Source organism: Rutilus rutilus (genome assembly GCF_951802725.1).
Source record: "Rutilus rutilus genome assembly, chromosome: 4".
NCBI lineage: Eukaryota > Metazoa > Chordata > Actinopteri > Cypriniformes > Leuciscidae > Rutilus > Rutilus rutilus.
In genome coordinates, this window is record NC_140212.1 from 51,705,352 (window position 1) to 51,723,267 (window position 17,916).

The window sequence follows — 17,916 nt, forward strand, 5'->3', positions numbered from 1 at the left end:
TATATTCTGCGACAGAGTCCTGCCTCAAATCAGATTGGCCAAATAATGATTAGGCTTATTCCCAAATTCATACATTCCATGTTTGTGCCTTCTTGGCTAACATGGCTTCTAATGCTGCTTTGGTTGTCTGTATATCCTCCTGTGAACTGGCAAATAGAATGTGTACTCTCTGACCAAGGGGTGAAGCATGCGCCACATATCCACTAAATTCAGTTCATCACAGGTGCCTAATAAAGCTTTAGCCCTTTTCGAAGCCTGAGTTTGACTCCACATTTACAAGGATCTATCCAGCATTGGAGAGAGAATACAATTAAAGTCCCCTGCTATTACAGATTCATCACAGATCCAATCAGCAAATTTAGAAAAGACGTGAGAGATAAAGTCAATAGATTTTACCGGTGGGAAGTATACAGTATGTTTAAAAGGGATATTGGTTGGCCATAGAGAGTGCCTCTTAACATCACAAATCTGCCCTGTCTTGTCTGAAATAGAAGTCACTTCCGATAGAGGCAGATGTTTACTAACTAAGATAGCGACCCCTCTACTATTACTAGTAAAGGAGGAGCTAAACACCTTTTAAGGCAATATGTATGTGTTCTTTTTCAGAAAACTAAGAATTTTCCTCCTCTTAACAGGATTGGCTATCCCTTTCACGTTCCAACTACAGATTTTTAAAAAAGGTTTATCAATTGCCATGGTACATTACAAAGAGATACAGCATACTTTGTAACGGAAATGGTATTCATTTAGGACCAGCAGAGTAAATATCATATTATGTAGATATATGATATATATAGATGTATAGATATAGTGGGGAGAACACGTATTTGATACACTGCTGATTTTGCAGGTTTTCCCACTTACAAAGCATGTAGAAGTCTGTAATTTTTATCATAGGTACTCTTCAACTGTGAGTGACGGAATTTAAAACAAAAATCCAGAAAATCACATTGTATGATTTTTAAGTAAGTAATTTGCATTTTATTGCATGACATAAGTATATGATACATCAGAAAAGCAGAACTTAATATTTGGTTTGTTTGCAATTACAGAGATCTTACGTTTCCTGTAGTTCTTGACCAGGTTTGCACACACTGCAGCAGGGATTTTGGCCCACTCCTCCATACAGACCTTCTCCAGATCCTTCAGGTTTCGGGGCTGTCGCTGGGCAATACGGACTTTCAGCTCCCTCCAAAGATTTTCTATTAGGTTCAGGTCTGGAGACTGGCTAGGCCACTACAGGACCTTGAGATGCTTCTTACGGAGCCACTCCTTAGTTGCCCTGGCTGTGTGTTTCGGGTCGTTGTCATGCTGGAAGACCCAGCCACGACCCATCTTCAATGCTCTTACTGAGGGAAGGAGGTTGTTGGCCAAGATCTCGCGATACATGGCCCCATCCATCCTCCCCTCAATACGGTGCAGTCATCCTGTCCCCTTTGCAGAAAAGCATCCCCAAAGAATGTTGTTTCCTCCTCCATGCTTCACGGTTGGGATGGTGTTCTTGGGGTTGTACTCATCCTTCTTCTTCCTCCAAACACGCCGAGTGGGGTTTAGACCAAAAAGCTCTATTTTTGTCTCATCAGACCACATGACCTTCTCCCATTCCTCCTCTGGATCATCCAGATGGTCATTGGCAAACTTCAGACGGGCCTGGGGCCTCATTTATAACCGTTGCGTACGCACAAAACAGGCCCTGAAAGAGGCGTACACACTTCCGACGCATAAGTTGTGATTTATAAAAACAAACTTGACGGGAAAATTTGCGCACCTGCACGCAAACTCTGACCCATGCGTACAAACGTTTTGGAGATGGAGCAGTTTGGCGACACCGATGGTGAGCTGGAGTTAAATGTCTTTTTGGTCAAAAATGAAACATATACAGAAAGATAATACAAATATAATTTCACTCACCAAGCCTGTCACTTGAAGCAAATATCCATCCCTTCTTAAATGTCCGCGCCAGTGAGCGCGTTGGGCTGTTTAGTGAATCTGACGCAAATAACAGTTTAAATAAATAAAATAATGATTTAAACTATGTTTTACTTCTGATATAAACATTTAGATTAAATATGCCATTCAAATTAATGGAGAACACTTAAACATGAAATCATTACTGAGAAGTTACAACATTTTTTTTATATTCAATCAATAGAAATATTTGTTGTGGATGTGATGTTTTGAACACTTTTCCTGTAGCGTGCTGTGTTTTAATGTTTTAACCACAGAGATAATTGCTTATCAAGATAATACAAGATTGTCTGAGAAAATAGTTTCGTGCAAATAATGCCCAATCTGTTTCCATTAAAAATATAAATCAATTAAAAATACAATTCGGCCAGTGGAAAAGATGAAATGTATTTTACACTATTTGATGTGTATTCAAAAACAAGACAAGGATAGGCAAGTACATGATTTTTATTAATGTAATGTGTCTTGTACCGTTAAACTTTATCACGTGGATGAATAATCATATGCAAATGATATGCAGATGAGGATATGCATAGTAAAACTAGGCGTTGTAAGCTCCATATATGGTTATTTCGGGGTGGAGACGCATGTGCGCACAATCTTCCGCTGACTGGGATTTATGAAGTGAATTCTGCGCAGGTTCTGGCGTACGAACGGTTTTATAAGTCTGAATATTTTTTTGCGTACGTCATTTTTGGCTTTCAGGCGCACGTACACTTTTAGTAAGGTTCCTACGCACAGTTTTATAAATGAGACCCCTGGACATGCGCTGGCTTGAGCAGGGGGACCTTGCGTGCGCTGCAGAATTTTAATCCATGACGGCATAGTGTGTTACTAATGGTTTTTTTTGAGACTGTGGTCCCAGCTCTCTTCAGGTCATTGACCAGGTCCTGCCGTGTAGTTCTGGGCTGATCCCTCACCTTCCTCATGATCATTGATGCCCCACGAGGTGAGATCTTGCATGGTGCCCCAGACCGAGGGAGATTGACCGTCATCTTGAACTTCTTTAATTTTCTAATAATTGCGCCAACAGTTGTTGCCTTCTCACCAAGCTGCTTGCCTATTGTCCTGTAGCCCATCCCAGCCTTGTGCAGGTCTACAATTGTATCCCCGATGTCCTTACACAGCTCTCTGGTCTTGGCCATTGTGGAGAAGTTGGAGTCTGTTTGATTGAGTGTGTGGACAGGTGTCTTTTTTACAGGTAACAAGTTCAAACAGGTGCAGTTAATACAGGTAATGAGTGGAGAACAGGAGGGCTTCTTAAAGAAAAACAAACAGGTCTGTGAGAACGGGAATTCTTACTGGTTGGTAGGTGATCAAATACTTATGTCATGCAATAAAATGCAAATTAATTATTTAAAAATCATACAATGTGATTTTCTGGATTTTTGTTTTAGATTCTGTTGGAAACTTTTCCTTCGTCAAAGCAGAGACCAGGAGATGTTGGGATATCTTTCAAGCAGAAGTTACTCTTTATTGAGAACTCGCTGTGCTTTGCTGTAGTCATCAAGTCTGACTAAGGAACGTTGCCTTGCAATTTATATACATTTAGGGGGAGGGATTTACATTGAGGTTGAACAAAGCATGTAAATGAAGTATACAGGTTTAGGAACCTGCCCTAGACTCTAGAATGTTACCAATCACAATCCAATCTGCATAACTATTCAAACGCATAGATGCTAATCCAATTAGCCTAACTATTCAACGACTGGGGCTGGGGCTCGGGCTCCAAGAGCCATTAAAGACAAAAGGTGAGAGTTTCAGTAATCTGACTCATTTAAAGGGATACTCCACTTTAAAATGAAAATTCTGTTATCATATACTCACCCTCATGTTGTTTCAAACCTGTATGAATTTCTTTCTTCTGATGAACAGAAAGGAAGATATTTAGAAGAATGTCAGTAACCAGACAGTTTCTGGACTCATTGACTTCCATAGTAGGAAAAAAATATACTATGGAAGTCAATGAGACCAGAAAATGTCTGGTTACTGATATTCTTCTAAATATCTTCCTTTCTGTTCAGCAGAAGAAAGAAATTCATAAAGGATTGAAACAACATGAGGGTGAGTATTTGATGACAGAATTTTCATTTTAAAGTGGAGTATCCCATTTAACTTACAATAGAGAAAACAGGTCTGACTAAACTTTCTCAGTTTATATACTATTGTATTGGAACCTAAATTAAACATTTAATAAATTTGTAATACAACAATTCCGTCTCTCACAGTTGAAGTGTACCTATGATAAAAATTACAGACCTCTACATGCTTTGTAAGTAGGAAAACCTGCAAAATTGGCAGTGTATCAAATACTTGTTCTCCCCACTGTATATGATTTTGCGTTTGATATATGACAAATTTATAATAACAATTTGGTGTGTTATTATATTTACTCACTTTGCTGGGGAGGTTCATGTAAGCCAAATCTGTGGAGATTTAATGCAAATACTCAACTCGTGAGTCATCATGAATCTGCAGAATTTGCACATCTGGCTTACTTAAACATACACGTCACTACACAACAAATAACGCCGCACTTGTTCATTTGCATTGAAGCAATAGCGAAGATTAAAAAGCATTTGGTTTACAAATAATATTTTCCAACATCCTACGTTTTTTGGACTGTATTGATCTGTCCTCCTAAAACACATTTTTGGTGAAAAGGATGATGATGAAAGATGATGGGAGGAGATGGCAGGGTGACAGGATTTTGTTTGAATAAAAAATTAATGTATGACATCCAAATTGTATTCTATATATATATATATATATATATATATATATGTATGTAAGCTGTGACGTAGTTAATCTGGTTAATTTCTTTTTTCTTTTTTTTTTTTACTTGTAGCATTTTTGAATGGCAAGTACCGTAAAACTTCAAATAATAGCCCGGGCTTTTATTTTCCCAAATCGCCGAACTGCACTGGCTTGTATTTGAGATAGGCGTCTATATGAGACAGGCCTTTAATTTAGTGTTGAGACTTCACCCTGTGCTGCAATATTCATTTAGTTTTACATTCATTTACAGAAATCAGCTGGTTGAATGAAAATTGCTTATGTTATCGGATTTTCAGGTGATATTCAGTTAACGGACACTCTGAGGTAAAGTGAATTCAGACTGCAGATTAAGCAACGATTGTATTTAATTGTACAGTTCAATCATAACATAGTACAGACATGATCTTAATTCCATAATGTCCTTAAACACAACAATATTGCTGGCCATTAACTGATGAAGTGAAGTGAATTGGCCAGTGGGTAAGAAACGTGGAGGAAATAATTATTTGTTCCCCTGCTGATTTTGTAAGTTTGCCGGTGTCCGGTGTCTTGGTCGAAGGGAATTCAACGTGTATGTCTTTTCGGGCGCTTCTGGAAAAATCACTTTAATTTATTAAACAGTTGTTTTCCAATTTTAATTCTGACTCCATGAATAATTTAATCTGACTCCAAATTTAAGTGACTTTGTTTTTACTGATTTCCTCTCTTAACAGCCGATCAAAAGATGAATTGTGATTTAATTAACTTTATTATTCTTGACATTCCATACTTTCAGTTATTAATACATTATGGACCCAATGCCGCATAGAGATCACGTCGGCCAGATCGTGTTTCTCACGGACACAAACTTGTTAATTCTGATTTTAGTCAGAGGATGTAGGGTTTGCTAATACCTCTAAAGTCGGTTGCCTACTGCTCACTCGAACAAGAGAGTGTAGTTTAATTTAGCCATTTCCATACAACTTGCTAAATCAGTGATAGACAGAAATCAAAAGGTCTTCAGATGACGTGCCTACTGCTCCGTTCATACATGCGCCTGTAGTTTGACCTACCTTAACTAAGATTTGCGGTAGCACCAGCCTCCTTAATATATTAAAATAATGATTTCAGAATACTTCAGAATAAATCAAGATGTAACATTTATTTTGCCAGGCAAGGTTAAGCATCAATTAAAAGAATTAAACAGAATACACAATACATAACTGATCAGCATAAAATACAAACATAATTCAAAATGCAATATCAAAAATAGTTTAAAAGAGTCAGCATACCTGGCAATAGAGGCACACAGCAACAGTGTGGGAAGTTCTGTTTACAGATGCTTCCTGGAGTGGTTTGACAATTCCCTTTAAATACCCAAGTGGAACAAAAGAACAATAAACATCTAGCACCCAAATATTTATTCAGCTTTTTCTGGACCCTTTCTCGTGCCCAAAGTGGTCACGCCTGAGTTTGGGGGATAAACACAAATGGTTATCTATTATCTTTATTGGGGCATCTCCCACATCAGAAGAACAGGCATTGTTTTCTTTGTTCTGACTGTTCTGCTGCTGCGGGAATGAAACAACTTTACCATTCGCACCAGAAGTATTTATTTTGACCTCTCATAAAACAACTGGAGAGAGTAGGTGTGTGTGTGTGTTTTGCATGACTGAATGAGATCTGGAGGGGAGAAGATAGTGTGAGGAGTCAGGAACTCAGCATGGGGGGAAGAGACGAGATTGGAGAAGTTGTGTTGTGCTCTCTGTCCCATAGATCTCTTCTTCAGATTAGTGCGTTTAATTGTTTTATTGCAGGTTCAAATTCTTGAATTCAGTCTTAGTAAAAGTCCATCCTTACAGTTTCCGCCCCTGGCCCCTTGGGGCAGATTTAGATCAGTCCCTGAGGGGCCAAAATTTGATGAAGTCCGCTTATGGCTGCAATTTCCTTAGGGCTGGTACCTGTAATGGACTGGGCGCAATGGCCACGTTCGTTGAAGTGCGCATTGTGCGGAGAAGGCATCTGAAGTAGCAGCACTGGCAGAGTGTGAACAAGAAGATGAGCACACTGGCGAGGACACATCCACGGAACGTCCAGTCCCACCAGGTATAAGCATACCTTGCTGAGCAGGTAGAGGAGCTGGACAGGATTTCTGCAGTCTTTCTCGCCAGATTCGCTTCCACTTGCGCTTGGTTGAGATGGTATTCAGTCTGTAAGATGATTTCTTGCACCAAGTCCATTGTTTTGACCAAAGCTTGAGTGCTCTGTTCATAGAAAGTGTCCTCCCACCAGGGAGAAACGTCCACGTCCATCGGTACCCTCCCCAGGATGTTTATCTGACCCATTGAAAAGTCCTCTTTCACTTCCAAACAGAACGTGTGGTTCGCAGGGCAGGTCAGACCTCCATAGGAGAAGGAATTCATCTCGCTGACGACGCACCACTGTGTGTGAGACACTTGAACAGCATCAGAATGACCATGCAATGACTGAACATTAATGAGCTTAGAATCATTGGAAGAAAAGGGTTGTAGAGTGTTGCAGGTACAGATAATGTAACTAGATGTTTCATGACAACAGGTGCGAGTGGTAAACAAGGTTTCAGTGCCCTTCAAAGTCATATACCCCGTCAGATGATCCCATTTTATGATTTGATCCCTCACTACCACGCCAATAGAGTGTATGGTAGTGGAATTTAGATAAATTTGATCTGGGTGAATTAGAGGGAAAGTGGCAAAGAACCCAATACAGCCAGTACATTCATTTCCAGTATACATCATTAATGTTGAAAGCAATTCAGAATACTTAATATTTTTCATTCTCTCTGATGCAAGCCATCTATGCAGATCTAAAATTTCAATAAGATCATTTAAAACATGCCTAGGTGTTTTATGGAGACGAAGATCTAAAATCTCTTGTCTTGCTGCAGTTAACAAATCTTGTGCATACAATCTACAGGCTAAGTCATGCTCGATGGTATGGGTCTGATTGAAAATTGATTGACTGGTCAACAGAAGCGCCTGCGCCTCAGATCTGACCGCTTTGATAATGTTTTCGTTACTATTGGTGATGTGTTGAAAACCAGTAGCCACCTGATTTGCCAACCAAGTTGAATATTGAGATTGACCTGTTATTTTGCAAGTGTTGGATATAGAATTAACTGAGCCAAAAAGGCCTGCTATATTTCCAAACAGGTTTCGTTTGGTACGAGCAGATGGAATTTGAACTGCAAGTCTGTTTTTGTAATCAGAAATTAAATCATCGATGCATGACTGTAGCCATGTATACGTCTTATCATTAAAGTTACAGTGTTTTACATAAGCAGATAACACATTGGAGACATCGTGACGTGTTATCACAAGATTGACATCATGTAGTAAAGTCTTATTTACATTTCCTTTGATTATGCCACCTGGCGGGGTGGTATACAATTTCGGAAACTGTGTGGGTTTTTGTAACCGCATGTGGTTAAATTAAAGCAATGGTGTAAAGTCCATGAACAATTGTGAGGGCTAGTGAAATTATCCATATTTGCCTCACATTTTCCCACACAGTATGTTCCTTCTTTTCGGCCAGTCCAAACAAATGTTTTCAAGTTATTGTTAGACACCTTATGTGTTAGATTGAAAAGAAGTTCAGTAAACTTTAAATGTGTATTGTTATGCGTTGTAGTGTGTGTACATCTATATGTGGTTGGTTGGAGGTCCTTAGTGGAATAACATTTTTTTTTGGATCTCCGCCATTGTTGTTGTTTTCATATAGTGTGTGCATGTTACCAATATTTGAATCTGGGAATTCAAGTTGGTACCAAGCCGGTAATGTTGTGGTGAAATTTTGGTGCGCGTGTGTAGCTTGTGAGGTTTTTGTCTGGAAGATGGGTAGAACCTGTCTTACAGCATATTTTTGTTGCACAGTTTGGTTCCGGTGCTAATCCGGGGGGCCATGTGACTATTTCTTTGTATGTGACTGGAATGTATGATGTGGATGGCCCCTTAATATATTTCCATACCCATCTATCGCATCCTAAGGTGTGTGCGAGTGTGACTCGTTGTCCCAATTCGATGCAGGTGGGTCCGGACACCGTCCTGGCATCTGGCCTCCATGGAATTGCGATGAGTGTCCTATGAAGGAAAAAGATCATAATTAATTCAATGAACCTTTGAACCGTTTACACTGGGACATGTGGTACCATCTTCATTTTCCTCTGATGGTCACAGCCACACAACTGTTGCAAACAGCTTTAATTTCATAGGGCCCGTGCCATCTAGGGGAAAATGCGTTTTGTTTTACAAAAACGCGTACCATCACAATGTCTCCTTCTGAAAATGTTGTTTCAGAGATTGGGTTAAATTGTGCATCATTTGTCAGGTCTGACTGCTGTTGTTTCAGTCCAGCCTGGGCGTGCAGCACCTTCAGCCTTTCTTGCAATTGCACAAACACTGTCTGCTGAGTTGCGAGCATGAGGGGCCCCAGGTCTGCTGGTGAAATTTCTGGATCAATGTGTAACTTCATCTTCCTTCCAGTCATAAGCTCATATGGGCTGATGCCTGTAGCTTTTGATGGGGTTGCTCGCAGCACAGTCAGAACAGTGGGTAAAGCATCACTCCACCTGTTTTGGTGTTGAGCTATTTGCTTAGCAATATTTTCTTTGATGGTGCGGTTCGCACGTTCAACCATACCAGAACTTTGCAGCCTGTATGGGATGTGAAATTTTTGCTTGATGTTCAGCATTTTGCACATATTTTTCATGACTTGTCCAGTAAAGTGAGTCCCCTGATCTGATTCAATTTGAATGGGTGCTCCCCAAAGAGGGATGATTTGGTTCGCCATCACACGTGCCACAGTGTTTGCTGTATTATTGCGAGTGGGAATTGCTTCAACCCATTTTGAGAATTTGTCAATTATCACAAGGCCCTTTTGGTGGTTCTGGTCTGCGTAGGTTAGTTCGGCCTAGCTTTCCCTGGTTAATTGTCGCACACACCAGACAGGCATAGCACCATCTTTCAATGTCAGCTGTCATTCCTTGCCACCAAAACTGTTTTTGTATCAACTGTGCCGTTTTTGTTGCCGATACATGCGCATAATCATGATATAATTTGATTATTGGCTTTTGGAGGGCTTCTGGAACGACAAATTTTCCATCTCGGATTACTATGCCTTCAATTATGTTCACCATCTGATCATGTTTCAAGTGTGGTACAAGTTCTCCATCAGAGACCCACAGATCTTACTGATACTGTTTGAGGTCGATGGGTGTGACTTGTGCAGCACTTGCTACAGAGACAGAGGTTGTCTCGTTTTGCCAACGGTTGCCTTTCACTGCTGCCAGCTTAGCCAATTGGTCAACAATGTTATTGTTGTTCTCATGTTCATCTGGATTTCTGTTAATGTGCGCGCGCACTTTTACCACGGAAATTGAGTTTTCTCGCGCTTGTACAGCTTGCCATATCGCAGTTATGGTGTTGAAATGTTTTATGGGCGTTCCGGCGGAGGTGAGAAATTTTCTCAATTGCCATTGTGCCATAAAATCAGTTACGACACCGAAAGAATAACGACTGTCAGTGTGCACGCAGAGCGGTTCAGGGTGTGCCTTGATCGCTTCTAGCAGTGCAATGAGTTCAGCTTCTTGTGCGGATATGTTAGCTGGTAGTTTAAACAACAACTGCCGTTTAGCATCTGTATCGGGAAGATGAGGGGTCCACACTGCACAGTCAGTATAGAAATGACCATTTTGACAGAACCATCAATGTACACATGCACTTGGCCTGGAAGTGGCTGGTCATGGACAAGGCTTTGTGCCTCTTGTTTGGGCTGGCATGTGTGCAGGTGTCCCTCAACATCCCCGAGCAGATGTGGCAAAATTCATGTGTTTTTTGTTGTGATTTCGCGCGCTTGAATGTCTGCTAGCCATCTCGCTAATCTTTGGGAGGAAACTCCCTTTATTCGGCCCTGTAACAGCATTCGTACAGGCGTGTGCATTGTGTGTATAACTACAGATTGGAAACCTACAATGGGTTCTGTTGTTTTTAACATCCAATGCACCGCAAGCACATGCTGTGTACATGGGTCGAATCCTTGTTCAACCAGAGATTTTCTCCGGCTGTAGTAAGCGATTGGACGCAGTTTCCCTCCATATTCCTGGGCTAAGACTCCGCTTAGTGTAATTTCATGCGCGTCTACTTGAATGTGGAAAACTTTTGATGGGTTGGGCAAACCCAGGGCAGGCGCGGCGCACAAACGCTGTTTCAAATCTGTAAAAGCTTGTTCGTGTTCATCAGGCCATTCAAGGACATCATTTGGTTTTGTTTTTCCTTTTAAAAGCGAATACAACGGTGCGGCGGTATTTGCAAAATCAGGGATGAAATCTCGTAAATAGTTTGCTGTTCCTAATACTTTTTGCAACGAGTTTAAAGTATAAGGTCGAGGCAGTTCGGCAATGCATTTTTTCCTGTCGTCTGTTAAAGCTCTGTGACTTTGAGTCAGAGTGTATCCTAAATAGTGTACCTCCCTCTGTGGCTATCAGTATGTCATCTACATAGTGAACTACTTTGCCAGTCCCTAGTAAGGGACTGAGCACATCTGCCACAGCTCGATGGAAAATGGCTGGGCTGCTGTGAAGGCCCTGCGGCATTCGTTCCCAGGTATACTGCATTTGATTTACAGTAAATGCCAGCTTCCACTGGTCTTCTCGTTTGACTTTAATAGACCAAAAAACATTTTTGATGTCAAGCACTGTGAACCACGAAGCATTGGTTGAAACTTGTGATAAGATTGTAGCTGGATTTGCCACTATAGCTGTTGCTTTAGGCAGAACTTTGTTGAGACGCTGATAATCAATGTAAAAGACGCCATTTACCGTTAGGTTTTGGAACTGGCAAACACGGAGAATTTGTAGTTGAACAGCATCGCCGAATTATGCCTCTAATCTCAAGTTGTTTCACTATCTCATGAATAGCGACCTCTGCCTCTGGCTTAATGCGATATTGTTTTTGTGGGGGAGGGGGCTCTCCCTCAATTCATAGTTCAAAATCAACGAGGCCGCAGTCGTGTTCATGATTAGCCCAAACATCGCTGTGTTTGTTGATGAGAAGTTGAATTGGATCTGTGCTGGATATGGACATAATGTTGGCCCTGCCTTGAGGCAGGCATTTCTTTGCCGTTTTGTTTGTTTGTACTTCAATTTGTTTTTCAAAGCAATGAATTACAAAGCCATGTTTTCTCATAATGTCCATACCCAATACAGTTCCTTCGCTGTTATCTGGTAAATACCAGAATTGTTCTTTTAGCACTACCATGCCTAAATCGAGTTGGACTGATTTTGTTTGAGTTGCTGTCAACAAAGTATCGCCTATACCTTTAATTTGGATTGTTCGCGTGCTTAGTGGTAACGGAATGTTTGTGCAAGAACAAGCAGCTCCGCTATCAATAAGAATGTTAACTAACCGGCCTCCAAGGTTCGCTCTTATTTTGATTCGGTTTCCGCTTGTGATAACACTTCCTATAGCAACGGAGGCCACGGACCCCTATTGGGGATTGTTGTATTTTGCTAACAGGTTAGCGATGTCTACTTGGAGGTTCCTGTACGGATTATTCGGATTTTTAGGTTGTTCCTCCGTTTGTTTTGGGCTACTCCCTGAGGAGTTGTTTTTTATGATCAAATTCTCTAACCGCTTAAGAATGTCATTGTCAGCTTTAGAGTTTACCTTTTGATTATTTTCGGCCCTTCTTAATCTGAAACAATCTTGTGTAATGTGATTATTTTTTCTGCAGAAGTAACAGAAGGGTTGAGATTTGGGCTTTAGATTGAATTTTTTGTTTCCTTTCCCTTCAGCTAGCCATTGTGTTGTTGAAACGGAACGAGTTTTGCTTTGCTTGAGTCTAGCTTCTATTTTGGAAGCCCAATCCACCAGTGACCGGTAGGTACTGTATTCTCGGATGGATCGGCTCCATGAACGAGCGCTTGCTGTATATGAGGACCTGCATTATTTTTCAGGAGTTGAAGTAAAACTTCCTGATCACGCCGTGCATCCTCTAACCCTGAATGCTCTTTGTAGGTCACCCATAAACGTTCAGCATAAATTTCAAATGGCTCTTTGGTGGCCTGTTTGATGTCTAAAATTCTGTTCCACTCAACGTGTGTTGGTCCTCTTAACTCTAATAAAGTCTCCCTCAATCTTTTGTAAACCTCATTTTCATCCTCATCTTCCTGTTTGATTATAATTTCTCCAGATCTCAATTCGCGTGACATTTTTGGTTTTAGCTCGTCTGGAATAGTGAGGAGGGCTACTTGCCAAACGTCTCTAGGCTCTAACTTGAACACTGAGGCCTGTAACATTAAGTTGTCCCAGTAGGGTTGAAAAGGGCCTTTCCTTGGCATCATGCCCACAACTTCTTTGTGTTTTGTGCATTCTTCGCAAGTTAAAGGTCGGCTAATGGTAGTGACTTCATCATCTGCGTTAGTCATTGTTTTAAGAACAGCAACTTTTACGGGTTTTCGGAGAACAGTGCCAGATTTACTTCGAGATCTTATGGGACTGCAGGGTTTCGGTTCTTCAGATCTATTTGGATAATACATTTCAGTCGCGGGTTCTGGAGAAAGATTGCACAGTCCCAGACTAGAGCGTGCCTTTGGAGTTTGTCTACAAGCTTCTGTCAGGGATGATTGATCTTGGATGCCGCTCGGTAGAGCTGCTACCATATCATCCTCATCACTATCACTGTATACATCATTGCCAATTTTTGAATTTATCGCCGCTATTTTAACTGCAGCTATAGGAAAGCCTGCAGAACCGCAGCACTCCTCGAGCGCGGACGTGTATTGTTTATCTACTTTAATTTTCTTTTCAAGCTTTTTAATTTGTGTTCCCATCGCGTCGCCCTGTCTTGCCCAAGTTTGTTTATCATACACAGATGGTTCGACCTACTCATCTGATCGTGCTTTTTCTAGCTCTTTGATGTTTGAAATTACGCGTTCGTTTTCAGCAATAGTTGCCAAATCATTTCGCCGAAGCAAATAGACGATCGCGACCGGAATATTCCGAAAATTAGATTTAGTCTCTAGTTTTCGGCCCTCGGTTGCGTACCAGGCTAAAATTTGCTCATTATTCCAATCAAAATCTATTCCCTTGTTACGCAAACGAAAAAGAAGATCTTTGATTTGCAAAGCAATAGATTCCATTACCTCCTTGTCTACACTCAAACTACCATTTCCCTGATAAGCCATGTTTTTCTTGTAATCTTAGATTTATACCGGTTTTCTGCGGTTCCGGTCTATCCTGGGTATTCCGACCCGTTCTACCAATGTGTCTATATGAGGTGCGTCTAGGTTTTCCCTCAACACTTTCTAAAAGATACAGAAAAATTGACTTACCACAGTAGCTGGAGACAGAGAAGGAGAAGCTCAAACCTCATGCTCCGTTAGGATCTGAATTGTCGCGCCGAAAGACGTCACTCGCCTGAGACTGGGAGATCACGGAGGGCAGTCACCACTTTGTAAGCTCCAATCACCGGCCCAAAGACGGTGTCCGGTGTCTTGGTCGAAGGGAATTCAACGTGTATGTCTTTTCGGGCGCTTCTGGAAAAATCACTTTAATTTATTAAACAGTTGTTTTCCAATTTTAATTCTGACTCCATGAATAATTTAATCTGACTCCAAATTTAAGTGACTCTTTGTTTTTACTGATTTCCTCTCTTAACAGCCGATCAAAAGATGAATTGTGATTTAATTAACTTTATTATTCTTGACATTCCATACTTTCAGTTATTAATACATTATGGACCCAATGCCGCATAGAGATCACGTCGGCCAGATCGTGTTTCTCACGGACACAAACTTGTTAATTCTGATTTTAGTCAGAGGATGTAGGGTTTGCTAATACCTCTAAAGTCGGTTGCCTACTGCTCACTCGAACAAGAGAGTGTAGTTTAATTTAGCCATTTCCATACAACTTGCTAAATCAGTGATAGACAGAAATCAAAAGGTCTTCAGATGACGTGCCTACTGCTCCGTTCATACATGCGCCTGTAGTTTGACCTACCTTAACTAAGATTTGCGGTAGCACCAGCCTCCTTAATATATTAAAATAATGATTTCAGAATACTTCAGAATAAATCAAGATGTAACATTTATTTTGCCAGGCAAGGTTAAGCATCAATTAAAAGAATTAAACAGAATACACAATACATAACTGACCAGCATAAAATACAAACATAATTCAAAATGCAATATCAAAAATAATTTAAAAGAGTCAGCATACCTGGCAATAGAGACACACAGCAACAGTGTGGGAAGTTCTGTTTACAGATGCTTCCTGGAGTGGTTTGACAATTCCCTTTAAATACCCAAGTGGAACAAAAGAACAATAAACATCTAGCACCCAAATATTTATTCAGCTTTTTCTGGACCCTTTCTCGTGCCCAAAGTGGTCACGCCTGAGTTTGGGGGATAAACACAAATTGTTATCTATTATCTTTATTGGGGCATCTCCCACATCAGAAGAACAGGCATTGTTTTCTTTGTTCTGACTGTTCTGCTGCTGCGGGAATGAAACAACTTTACCATTCGCACCAGAAGTATTTATTTTGACCTCTCATAAAACAACTGGAGAGAGTATAGGTGTGTGTGTGTGTGTTTTGCATGACTGAATGAGATCTGGAGGGGAGAAGATAGTGTGAGGAGTCAGGAACTCAGCATGGGGGGAAGAGACGAGATTGGAGAAGTTGTGTTGTGCTCTCTGTCCCATAGATCTCTTCTTCAGATTAGTGAGTTTAATTGTTTTACTGCAGGTTCAAATTCTTGAATTCAGTCTTAGTAAAAGTCCATCCTTACACCCACTTACAAAGAAATGAAAGGTCTATCATTTTTATGGTTGGTTTATTTTAACAGAATATCAACCAAAAAAATCAAGAAAAACACATTATATAAAGATTGTAAATTGATTAGCAGTAAATTGATAAACATTTGATTCGAACAGTAGCTTCACTTTTTGCTCAGCTACTGTTCGGACGCTCTTGCTTACTGATCCACGGTTTGCTCTATCGCTTTTATATTTTAAATATATATTTTATCTCCTTTTATCACCTAATTTTAACTTCAACAAATCAGCACGGTGCTCAAACGACAAAGTTTGGATTACTACAAAAACGCAGAATTCTTTTATCCGACCAGCTTACATTCCGGGGAAAGGAAAACACAACTGCCTACATTTATAAGGATAAGGGAGAAAATGCCTCTTCTGGTTCAAGAATCTACTTGCTGCACAAATTGCCACAGACTTTTACAAAGGATTGCAGTTCTTGAAACAGTTACTTACTCTAAAGTTACTTACGGGACCACCAAACCAGACGGAACACACAACAGAGCTTCGTCATGGACGCCCTCAGCATACAGCCGGTGAGTCCCATGAAACTAGTGCTCCTCGACAGGCCATACTGAGTGTAGAGAAACAAGCTGATCAACTTGTCGATGGCACAAACAGGGAGCGAGACCCAAAGGCACTCGAGACATCAGATTGTCACGAGCATCACATATTGCCGCAGTAGCATCCTCTACCCCAGATACGGCTCTGACAAGGATTGCAAACACTGGTCTCCTACCACCGCCTATACATCTTGAGAACAGATTTGAAGGACTAATGAATGTAAATGAGGAATCCCCAAACGTGATGAATGTATTCGAACACAGACTGAATGGGCCAGTAGCTAACACTGATGCTAACTGGCGCTCAAGGTCGAGCAGACAGCGGCACTCAGCTCAGAGTGCAGCCGAGCCAAGGACTCTGATAGTGGGGGACTCCATAATCAGAAACATTAGCAGCAGGGATACAACTACGTGCTGCCTTCCACAAGCAACAACTTCTGATATAAACAGGGAACTTCAGAACATTCTGATGAAACATAAGACTGCAAATCGACTCATCATTCATGTGGGGAAGAATGATATTCATAAAGAGCAGTCAGAACTCCTTAAGAAGGATTTCAATGAACTTTCTGAAACACTAAAAAGACTGAAAGTTCAAACATTCATCAGTGGACCACTCCCAGCAAGTGGAACAAACAGGTTTTCACGGTTGCTTGGGCTTAACCCTCTGGGGTCAGCAAACGCGCCGGCGTGATTTGCTTGGTTTTTTTCTTATAAGTTCAAACGAGACTCCAAATACTCTGTTGACTTTGATCTTACAAACCAGTTTCATACATCAATCGATCCTGTTAAGTGTGTATTTTTGTGTATACTCACAATAAAAACAAAGTGTTGTGCTTTTTGCCAAATAAAGCAAAATAAACATGATGTGAGTTCTGCTTTCTCTCTGTCAGTGAAGTCAATTCTGAAATGTGTCCGAAAATGAACAATAACTCAGCGAATACTCAGTCAAACAGGCATACAGACACAAAGGCATGAAGCTTGAATTCTCTTCTTTTAGTCTTCTTTCTCTTCTGAAGTATTTTTTATAAAAAACAATTTTAAAAACAAATATTCTCAGTTTATGTAATCTGTATGAAAAGAGCGAGATGTCAGTCGTTCTCATCTCAGCTAATTATTTTTAATGTGACCCTGCCCACGGAGAGCGCGCGCTATTCAAACGCAAATGACTGAGGCATCCATGCAAACTGTGAACGCCCCCATATCAGCTCGAGAAAACACATCAGGTTTGTTCAGATCATTGTACTTGTTTACACCGTCTCGCGGCGCTGTGAGGAATAATACTATCGTAATAATAATATTGGAAAATGTACGTCAGAAGTGCTGGTATTTCGAGGAGCAACGGATCCTGAGAATACTGTAGTAAGTTTTCAAGTGTTTCAAGTTTTCATTCTCAAGTGAATCGCGTTTCTGTGTGTGAATGAATGAATGGCAGAGATGCGCGCTGTTTACCACAACTCGCAAAAAGACGGTTTAAATTTGAATCGCATTTCTGTGTGTGAATGAATGATCCACTTTTAGCAAACTATTTTGCTATACTGAGATGAGTAAAAATCGACTTGAATATGTAGCGGACCTCGTCTCACACCACAAGAAAACCCCCACGACACCACTGGCTTCGGTGGACCACGTCTGCAATTTATTGACAAGAGGACAGAACATTTAACACACACGCCTTCAGGTTCATTCTCTCTCTCAGCTGACTCTCTCCAGTCACAGGCTGTTCTGCGTTTTATACAATAAAGTCTGGTTTTTCAACAATCAATTTCCCTGTG

The 17,916-nt window shown here is 40.7% G+C and overlaps 2 protein-coding genes across 2 annotated transcripts in view; one reads left to right on the forward strand and one right to left on the reverse strand.

Annotated features, from left to right (window-relative positions):
* The window catches only part of LOC311289593 (protein NLRC3-like), a 258,776-nt gene that overhangs the window by 57,001 nt on the left and 183,859 nt on the right, over positions 1-17,916 (forward strand). The window lies entirely within an intron of this gene.
* On the reverse strand, positions 6,657-8,186 carry LOC311289100 (uncharacterized protein; the record flags this gene model as incomplete). The annotated part of the gene is made up of 1 exon (XM_084406858.1): positions 6,657-8,186. One exon carries the CDS (start codon positions 8,184-8,186, stop codon positions 6,657-6,659), a length of 1,530 nt encoding a protein of 509 aa, XP_084262984.1.